Source organism: Nicotiana attenuata, unplaced genomic scaffold (genome assembly GCF_001879085.1).
Source record: "Nicotiana attenuata strain UT unplaced genomic scaffold, NIATTr2, whole genome shotgun sequence".
NCBI classification, from domain to species: Eukaryota; Viridiplantae; Streptophyta; class Magnoliopsida; order Solanales; family Solanaceae; genus Nicotiana; species Nicotiana attenuata.
This window is the reverse complement of record NW_017672525.1, coordinates 89,309-99,939: the sequence shown is the minus strand read 5'-3', so window position 1 is coordinate 99,939 and position 10,631 is coordinate 89,309. Positions and strand designations below refer to the sequence as shown.

General features: G+C 35.2%; 1 protein-coding gene across 1 annotated transcript; it reads left to right on the top strand.

The window, feature by feature from the left end:
- The first annotated feature begins 1,366 nt into the window (after positions 1–1,366).
- On the top strand, positions 1,367–8,521 carry LOC109213540 (serine acetyltransferase 2-like). The gene is made up of 10 exons (XM_019377353.1): positions 1,367–1,857; positions 2,748–2,945; positions 3,035–3,094; positions 3,592–3,687; positions 3,791–3,815; positions 3,957–4,051; positions 5,974–6,140; positions 6,236–6,309; positions 7,360–7,419; positions 8,133–8,521. The coding sequence occupies exons 1-10, from the start codon at positions 1,612–1,614 to the stop codon at positions 8,168–8,170; spliced, it is 1,059 nt and encodes a 352-aa protein (XP_019232898.1). The 5' UTR covers positions 1,367–1,611; the 3' UTR covers positions 8,171–8,521.
- Positions 8,522–10,631: the final 2,110 nt, after the last annotated feature.

The following is a 10,631-nucleotide window of genomic DNA, read 5'->3' as shown; positions in this document are numbered from 1 at the left end:
CAGTATTATTTATGTTGGTTTGATTACATACTTCTGATATCAGTGCTACTCACCAACAATCATTGCAAATACAAAATTCCCTCTTCTTTGTTTGCATTCTCATTTTTAATGCCTATATCAGTTTTGTTCGTTTCTTTTGTTAATGTTTTCTTCCTCATTGTACTGTTTTAGAAATAACATCTTTATTAAGTAGTAACTAGTAAGTGAGCTAGCCCCTATTAAAAAGAGGAAGTAAATACACTGAAGGCTATGTTATCAGTATTTCTATTTTTATTTAATAATTTAATTTTTGTGCGATAATCATCCATTTTTTATATGAAAATACAAATAGATATTAATGGTTCAGTTTTCTCATTCTAAAATTGGAATTTCGTAAATTTAGAAAGTTTCTATTTCCTAATTGGTTCTAGATAATTAAATGTAAAATAACAATTCATATATACGGTATAATAAAAAGAATTAACAGAAACATGCGCTTGCATTTCATCGAAGAGGTAGACAGGTAGTTAAGTTACTAAATGCGCTAAAGGTGTATACTGTTAGTTTAATTTCCTATAGGAGTAAAATGATGCAAGAATGACGCAATATATACCAAATACAAACTGTTCCATCCAAAACTTCATTTTCACACTGCTTCAATGGCCTAAAAGCTAATACTGTACCTTGAAATTTTCTAATGCTCTGAAAAAGATTGTTTATCGTTATTCCTTTGGTATTATATATTTCATCACATCTACTTTTTATAAATACTTATCTAAATATGTGTAAAATATTTTTAACAAAAAATATGGATAAAGCTTTTCCTCAAATATAGAAAAATAGTTCAGTAAAAAAATTATTCGAACTAAATATAGTTGTTACTGTTTAGTATGATCGAAAATGTTTTTTTTTTAGAAAATTGCGTACTTTTTGAAAATTATTTCGTGTTACAGAGAGTGAATATATTTTGATTTATAAAAAATGAAGACTAATAATAATGTTAGTAAATTAAACAATAATACTTTATGTATTGAAGAAAAATATTGAGTTTGTTGTTATTTTTGTTCTTGTTGTTATATTGAACTAGTTACGAAGGAAAATAATTCACGACCAACAGTAAAGTAAGTTATTTTTGCAATTTGGTGAATTCTTTTTCTGGAAACTAACACTAGATAATGACTTTTAAAAAAATACTACATACTTAAAAATTTTATGTACCTTATTAGCTACGTGGAGTCTCTTTTGGGAGTTTAAAACTATGTAAAAAGTTCCTATGGTCCAAAACGTCCCAAAATTGCGTCTTTCCCAATCAACCACACGGAACCCCAAAACCTAAAAGATAAAAGCAAAACAAAACATGAAAAGTCCCTTGAACACCCCCCCCCCCACACCCCCACCTCACCCCACCCCTAGTTGGTTGTAGCAAAAACACAAAGTTCAGTGTTTACTGTGTGTATCGCCATCATCATCATATTCTTCTTCATTCCGTATCTCCTCCTTTTGTTCTCTTTCTCTCTCATTTTCAACGGTTCATCATTGCATGCACCCTATAATGGAACCCTAAGAGTTTTCAGTACTCTTCTACAACACGTGGTTACTCCTATATTAAAACACTGAAAATATATACTTTGAATGGCTTGTTTGAGCGACGACACTTGGTTCGCTCTTTCTCAAATGCGCACCTTAACCCTCCAAGAAAACCCAGAAACATTTGGACCCAATTCAGCCATGGGAGAATACCGCTTGGAAAAAGTCTTTCCAGTTTACGCTGTCGGAGTATCCGAGCCCGACCCGAACTTGATCGTCTCAGTTGCCAATACAGCTTCTACTGTAGGTGACCCTATCTGGGATGCTGTTAAGCTTGAAGCTAAGTTGGAGGTATTCTTGAATTCATCGAGATTTTAGCTTTACATATTTTTCTTTTAACCGCCGTGTATTGACCAACTAAATCCGTACCTGCATCGTTTCACAAGAATCAAGATATCTCCATCTTTCCGCCTACATTTAGACAGATAATTAAGAAGAAGCCGTGACCTTGTTGGGATATGAGCCAGCTTTTTGACATAGCTTTAGATTAATTTGAACTCGGAGAACTGTTTCATTCAAGTTACAATGAACAAACTAAGATCAATATTTCAGTCTCTTAGTTCTTATTCTTTTCCTTTTCTCTGCGAAGTGTTCTTGTTTTTTGGTAATAGTCGTTCTTGGGATTGGATTTATATCAGTGTTATAATTGCCAAGTATTTAAGTTTTACATATACTAATAGTTTAATCGTTTGAAGGAAGTTATTTATCCTTGTTTCCAGGTTACCGATTCACACGTCCTATATATAGACAGTTACTTGGAGCTTAATTTTAAGTAACCTGATAGATTAATTGTCAACACTGATAGTGATATCAATTAATCCGACTTCTAGTGCTCTATGTTAGTCTTACGATCAAATAGATGTTTTGAGTATCCAAGTTTTGTAATCTTTCAGGCCGGAGTTAATGTAACAATGTGACAGTTCAAATAGTTTGAAAGAAGTAATAAGGCATAGCATAGTGACGAAATGATCAAACCAGCTGTCTCTTCTACAATCTTGCTGTTATGCAATTGTTTCAGCTTTCTGTCATTAAGAGTAACATGTAAAATAAAGATCTAAATCTACTATGTAAATTTAGGTAGCTGGATTCTCTCGATTCGCTAGTGCTGCATAGTTTTTGAAAATGTTATTAGCTTATAGCTTTCTGGAACCATTTAATGTTGTTTCTATTCTGTGATCCAGGCAGAGAAGGAGCCAATATTAAGCAGCTTCTTGTACGCGAGTATTTTGACTCATGATTGTTTGGAGCGGGCATTGAGTTTTGTTCTTTCCAACCGCTTGCAAAATCCTACACTTTTGGCAACTCAATTAATGGACATATTTTCTGATGTAATAATGCACGATCGGTGCATCCAATGTTCTATTCGACTTGATTTACAGGTAATCTGGATTCTAAAAGTACATTCTATTTTTATATATATACTTTTTGACAAGTACTGACAGTTTCTTTTGTCCCTCGTTCTTGACAGGCATGTAAAGATAGGGATCCTTCTTGTTTGTCATACTGTTCTGCTCTTTTGTACCTTAAGGTGCTATTCTTTTGGTCTTTTATTCTAGTTAGCTAATTATTGTTAATATTTTTGTTTTATCCCGTTTCATCTCTTCACTCTGGAGGATCTGCTTTTATGTCCACATCATTTTGTTGATTAATATTTACCGTTACATTAACTTCTTTTGGTAAATGCTATCAATTAGCATACTTCATCTAAACACTATTTAACTGCAACAGCCATTAGCATCTATATTCCAATGAACTTGTGAAGGAACCTCATTAAATTTATCCTTGGTTTTATGTTGTCCTGAATCTTTGATAAGACAAACTAGTTTTTAGCAAGTCTATTTCTTATCTTATTTACCTCCATGCTTGATACCGGTGTTTCTGAATATTATCACCACCTTTTAGTGGATTTCTAGAGAAAGGGGCACAAGGAAAAGAGAATCATGGTTCTCTGTCTACTTAGAATTTTGCTTTTCTGATATTTAATTGCGATTTCCAAATTCCTGATATTGAAGCTAATCTACTCAGGGTTATCATTCTTTACAAACACATCGAGTTGCACATGCATTATGGAAACAAGGGCGCAAAGTTTTGGCATTGGCGTTGCAGAGTCGAGTTAGTGAGGTAATGTTATATCCTCTACTTGGTGATAGCCATCATTGTCAGGCATTGCACCTATTGCTCGATGTTGCTTCCTTGTAACATAAAACTGTCACTTAATATACAGGTTTTTGGAGTTGATATACATCCAGGTAATCGTTTGAATTACTCCCCTAACATCTGCAACAAAAGATATGGCTTCTGTTGTATTCTTATCAGTTACATTCTCACAAGAGTTACTTACGTAAGGGATAATTATGACTAAGTTATACCTGTTTTTGCCTATAAAACAGCTGCCCAAATTGGAGAGGGAATTCTTCTGGATCATGCAACTGGTGTTGTAATTGGTGAAACCGCTGTCATAGGGAATAGAGTTTCACTAATGCAGGTGAGTTATGCTGATTCCTCTATATTGGATGTTGGTGTCATTTTACACCAGTTTCCTGCAATATGGTTTATTTGATTGAGGGGATAAGATAATTAAGCGTTTGCTTCATTTTGCTTATTCGCTTTACCTTTATATTAAAAGATCTAACAGAAATTTGAGTATAATGGCTGTGGTAAATCAAGTGTTTATATGCCTGTCAACGTTTTTCGAGTTCTTCAAGCTTAACACAAATCATTGATCAAACACTTTCATTTTCTGGTATCTTCCAGGTTGTTAGAAATAACCAGTGCTAGCCTTATTAGTGTATGGGATACTTACAGCTGATACACTTATATTTAACTTTTCTTTGCTCTCATCACGTGATCCCTATAACCTTGAACTTGCAGATGGTGCATTTCTCCACTTGCACTGTTTTGATTCTTATTTTCCACATTGAAACTTCTACTTCTGCCTTCTTTTTCTCATTCGTTATTTTTCGTTAGCCCAAAAAAAAAAGCTAGCAAAAGGTTATGTTCAGCAGATACTTTCGTTCTTTTGGAGGTTTTTTCCCGATATTCTGCTATTGTAAAGGCTGGTACAGATGTTAAACAAGGAGATTCCATTCCTTTGGTCCTCTAATTGGTTGACTGAATTTGGTTAGGTGTTCAGAATTACCTTCAATGAGAGGAGTTTGTGTTTCACGTTTACTCAATAATTTTAAGTTTACAAGTGACAGTGCAGCTTGTCATCAGTCACTTTTCAATCTTTTATCCTTATATGTCTTGAAAATTTCGGAAAAAACCCTTTCAAAAATACTCTACGAACAACCCCCCCCCCCCTCCCCCCACCCCGAGAAGTATTATTTAGCAATATTTTCCTTGACTTCCATTCCTACATAAGTCACCCCCCTCCAGAGCTCTGCCAGTCCATGAGGTGTGAGTTCTTTCTCTTGAATTTGTTGTGCAGGTAGGGTATGCAATTTAATCTATGTGACACACGATGCAGAGAGTATATATAGAATCAGTTCATACACCCCACCAGAAGGAAATGTAGTAGTGGACAAGAGGGAAGCCTGCCAAAAAGTTCTGCACATAAGGCCATTCATGTAGTTTGTGTAGTGATTTTCAGTGATGTCCAGAAGTTGCAATTAGCGGAATCCTTTACGTGAAAGGAAAAGGAAGCCGTGTGCATTATTACCTAAAGAATTCATTCCATCACCTAGACCATAATCAGTATGCGCTATATATAACTGCGGAACTTGAATGTCAAAGCTCATAAAATATGTATCCCTCCATCCAAAGATAGTCCGGATTTCCTTTTGGTCAGTCTCAAAATAGCACCCCACTTCTCTAAAATGGGAAGTTAAATACACTTTATATAACAAAAATTTTGGATGCTTGTTGCACTTATCAGTATTCCTCCCATTTTATTCTTCTACACAAAATGTAAAATACAGGTCCACATGTCATTGCAATAAACTACTGAACGACTCGTATGTTTAACTCTTGTCCTAATAACCGCTCAAAGTCAAAGCTGGACAAAATTGGAAGGGGATTACTGACATTTTACTTGCCTTGGCCAACTTAGGGAAGGGTCCTTTTACCTGCGCTTTGACCAACTTAAACAAAAACCCTGAATCGTATAGTGAATTCCATTTATTACCTCTCAGGTGCTGAGTGAGTTATAAACTAGAGCGTCGACCCCTGTGAACCTGCTCTCTAACCAACTTAGACTTTAAATCTCTGTATCCTATTGTGAAGCTCATTTATTGCCTCCCAGCGTAGACAGTAGAACCCCATGCTCTTCCTCATGTATTTGTCTTTAAACATAGCATAAATTATTATTCATTCTCCACAGCATGTCTACATATTTGATCGGTGGAGATGCTTGTCGGTAGAAATTCTCTTTAAGACTCTTTCTTCACCTAAATATATTTTGGGCAGGGGGTAACCTTAGGAGGAACTGGGAAAGAAACTGGTGACAGGCATCCCAAAATAGGTCAAGGTGCACTCATTGGAGCTAGTGCAACTATACTTGGAAATATAAAAATTGGGGAAGGTGCAATGGTTGGTGCTGGTTCCCTTGTAATGAAGGATGTCCCTCCCCACAGGTGGGGTACCATATATTTTAAACTTCTGGTTTGTCTGTAAAATAGTTCTGGTAATACATGATGAAATTGTGATGTGCCTTCTATTGGTTTCACAGTATGGTGACAGGAATACCGGCAAAGGTGATTGGTTATGTAGATGATCAAGATCCATCTTTAACAATGAAGCATGGTATGTCAAAGATGTTTGCTTTAGCAGACTAGCATTATATTCTTTTCTCTTGGAATCTCGTTCTATGCGGTTAGTTTTGTTATGATATATATGCCACATATGCATGTAAATATAAGTAGAAATTGGTTGCTTTTGAGAAAGAAGGGGAAAAAAGTAATGCTGCCCTCTCCTGCAAGAGTTAGCTCCTTTCTTACTTACTTAAGGAGGAACAACATGATGGATCTTCTTTATCAGGTTGTTTGGGTCTCGCCGTCTTGGAGGATGGTAAAAGGGAGAATTCTGATTCTGACTCTAAAAGGTTTTCCTGGAAGATCCGATTGGAGTTGCTTTGTTTAAAATACATATGTTTGTCTACATGAATATGGGAACACTAAAGTGGAGAAAAGAGATTCTACATTTAACCCTTTCTCCTAGGAAGCCAATGAATTGCGGCCCATTTTGGGCTTCAGTAAGCAGAATAATATAGGTTGGGAATATATGAGAGAGAGAGAGAGTCCTAATTATTATTGACTGATTGATGTTCTTTTCTTTCTTTCTAAAATGACGCAGAGACAGTGTCAAAACATGAGCGAAGCAAGGTGCCATAGACTTGAAAAAAAACAGATCCTAGATGGAAACTTTAAACAGAGACAGTAAGATGTAATACAATTCAAAATGTAAAAGAACATGGGAGGTCATTACGGTCATGATCAGTATTCATCTTTACTCCATCAAATTTTGATGATATTTAATAGTGTCAAAGTAAACGTCTTCATGAGAAGATGACTTTCTCGCAAGAAAAGTTTCTAATTTCCTTGAATTAGTAAGAGTTGACATATTAGACCCCTGAATTCTCACTAGTCTAATATCCTGATAGCTCACACTGACTGATCATACCGAAAATTTCATATCCCTTTGTTGTATATAGTGATTTGCGAAAATATGAGAATTATAATTTTTGGAGTGTTATTGCTTGACTGCTCATGAGATACCAACAGGAAACTTTCATTGCTTTCTTCATCCCCTTGCTTAGAAGTTTACTGCTCATTGCTTTTTACTGCCATATTGCAGATGCCAGCAAGGAATTTTTTAAACAAGTAGCCATTAGCTGCAATGAAGCAAGATCCAACGGTGAGATTTCATTATGCAGTATGTTGCTTAAAGTAGGGATATATTTGACTTAGTTGGAACAAACCAAGAGTCATCCTTTGCCCCTACAGCAGCTTCTGCCTGGAAGCAAGCTATCCTTTTTGCTACATCCAAATCAATAATAACGATGTTATAGAAATTTCAATTCGGGTCTTCTCTTTTCTTTCTTCACCCAAGTAGGTGAGGTGCTTCAAAGTATCGCCTAGTATCTTAGATTTTTTGCGCACTCCAGTAGTCAAATCTGTTGAAAAGTTTTCTTGCCACTTTTAGCAGTCGTGAGTGCTCAAGAGGGGCGGATTTACGCTTACCGAAGCGGTGTCACGCGACACCACTTCGTTGGAAAATTTTACTACATATATGTATTTATACTGTACGGAAACAGATAAGTAGGAAAAAATGACACCACTTGACATAAATTGTGTCTTGGTGTGTTGGTAATGTGATTTATTTTTCTCTAAGAGGTCAAAGGTTCAAACCACAACTAGCACATTTTTCTTTTGCAAATTAAGGTTATTTCTTGTCTAAAGGTATGATGATCAAAGTTATATTTCAATTCTTTTATAAATTTCGACACCGCTTACAAAAATTTCTGCGTACGCCCCCGCTCTCAGGTCTTGTATTAGTAGCAGTTCGTTTCTGGTTAGCCATCTGATTTCCACATAATTCTTATCGTGCTTTGTATCTCTTCTTGACAGGAGCTGTGGCTTCAGAGAGGGACGATGGTGCAACGTGAGAGATTAATGAACTCCATTTAACTTAACTTACCCCATTCACTTCAACGTGGTGAAAATGGTTTTAGTGTTTTCACCATCTTAAATATAGGTTTCTGAAAAAGAAAAATAAAGCTCCTTTATAGATTGATATTCATTCAATCTACATGTAATGCCATGTAATTTGTGCCAAGATGAATTATGTATTTGTTATTCCAAGAGATAGCCATTTGTATATTAGACTCATCATTCTGCAACATTGTTTGAATTAGTGCCGAATGAGGCTCTTTGCAAATATTGGGACAAGTTGCTGTGTAGTACATACTCCAGTGTGTCTTTTGAAGTGCAACACGGCACTACATATTTCCTTTGTTGATCTGAAAATAAAGTCTTACTTTGAATTCATCGAATTTATGTGAGAGCTCTGGCATGTTAATCAAAGCTCAAGGTGCGTTACGACTTGAACTTTCACCTTATTGGTAGGGTTCGATTCCTCCACCTTATAATACTTTTTCCTTTCCGTTTCTCCCTGGTAGAAAAAATATCTAGCGATACTTCCTCCTCACTTTTGTATGATCAGTACTACTTTTTACTGACAATTTTTGTGTCCAAATGTGGATTATTCTACTTATAAATTATCAGATACGTATAACATGTAACTTCGACAATTTATATGAATAATTTAGCTTAAAACTGCCATATATTTTATTTATTACACCAACTTTTCGATTATTATTCAGTGTATGCTTACACTACTACTAATGAAATATTATATTAAATTAATAGTTAAGATTGTGTGTCCAATTAATATCTTCATAAATCAGTCGTGGGGAAGTACTTCGATTTGGTTACGCCATATTACCTCTACTTTCTCGATTTTCTATTTTTCATAATGTTAGCCACCACTCTATTTCACAGCTATTTATTGAGTCGTCTTTTAAGGCTTGTTTGGAATGCCACCTTTTAATTGGATTTGAGTGTAATTACTCAATTTTAGTATGTTTGTCTGATCAAGTAATTACTTTGGTCAGCATGTAATTGAGTGTAATTGAAGGGGTGTAATTGCACTCGGCAATTCTCAAGAGGGAGCTGAGAATTGTTGGTAATTACATGGTGCAATTTTTTTAGGTTAAACTGTCAAATTTTATTTAACCAAGTATAAGTATTTACACCCGCTAGCTCAATTGGGCTCTAGAGCTAGACCTTATCTAATATCTATAATAAAACAGATCAACAAAAAAAGAATTGACCAAACATTTTTCCTGCTACTAAGAGTACCTAGCTTTTGTTGTCTACTCTTCAACTTAAACTAGATAGGGAAACTATGTAGCCATATTAACTCTTTTGCCATTTGACTTCTGTCTGCCCCCGGATGTGCAAATCCAATACAATATCTTTGATCCTCTGGTTGCAGGTTGTCTTCTTTCCTTGAAATTTTCTGTGGTTCCTCTCAGCCCATGTGTGGTAGACTACTGCTGCAAATAGAAACACTAGCATATCACCTCTGACTTTGCTGGTAGCCCTTTTTGTTATCCATTTAGAGGGTGTTTGGATTGGCTTATATTAAGTGCTGATCCTTGTGCCAGTGAAGATTGCTTCCAATGATCGGGAAATAAAAAATACAAAATATTGGCTTTTAAGAGCCCGTTTGGATTAGCTGATTGTAAATAGCTGATAAGCTTGAATTGCGAAAAGCTTTTTTAAGTGTTGAAACTGATTTTGAAAATAAGCATTTACGTGTTTGGATAGAAGTGCTGAAACTGATAATAAGCTGTTGATGTGTTTGATTAAAAAGGCTGATAAGCTATTCTTTTGTTAAAATGACGAAAATACCCTAGAAGTTTTTTCAAAAAATTATAAATTAAAAATTTCTTTGTAAAGAGAAGAATTAACAACGAATATGGAATTAAGAGAAAGTCAAGAAATTTATTTTGGGAAGAGTATTTTGTGAATTAGAAAATATTATTAAGGATAAACTAGTAAAAGTGTTGGTCAAACTAAAAGTGCTTATAAGCTGAAAAGCCATAAGTTGGGGGTGACCAGCTTATGACTTATGGCTGATTTTAACTTATAAGCACTTGGCTTATAAACACTTTTGGTGTTTACCAAACGCGTAGATAAGCCAAAAGGTGCTTATAAACAAGTTTGACCAGCTTATAAGCTTAGCCAAACACCCTCTAAGTACTTTTTTAGTTTGTGTGGTGTTTGGCAATGATAAAAAGTGCTTAAAACACTTACTTTTAAGCATAAAAAGTATAAAAATAAGCTAAAAGCCAAAAGTTGGGTATTGCCAACTTATGGCTTTTGGCTTTTAACTTAAAAGCTACACCTTTTATAAGCCAATCCAAACACCCTCTTAATCTCCTCATTCCAGCTTCCTATCTGGTGTCTTTCTCCTATCCACTCTAGTAATGTAGCCCGGATAATTTTGGAGTAATCACATTCAAACATCAGATGTTCCATTGTCTCCTCAATGTTCTTTCC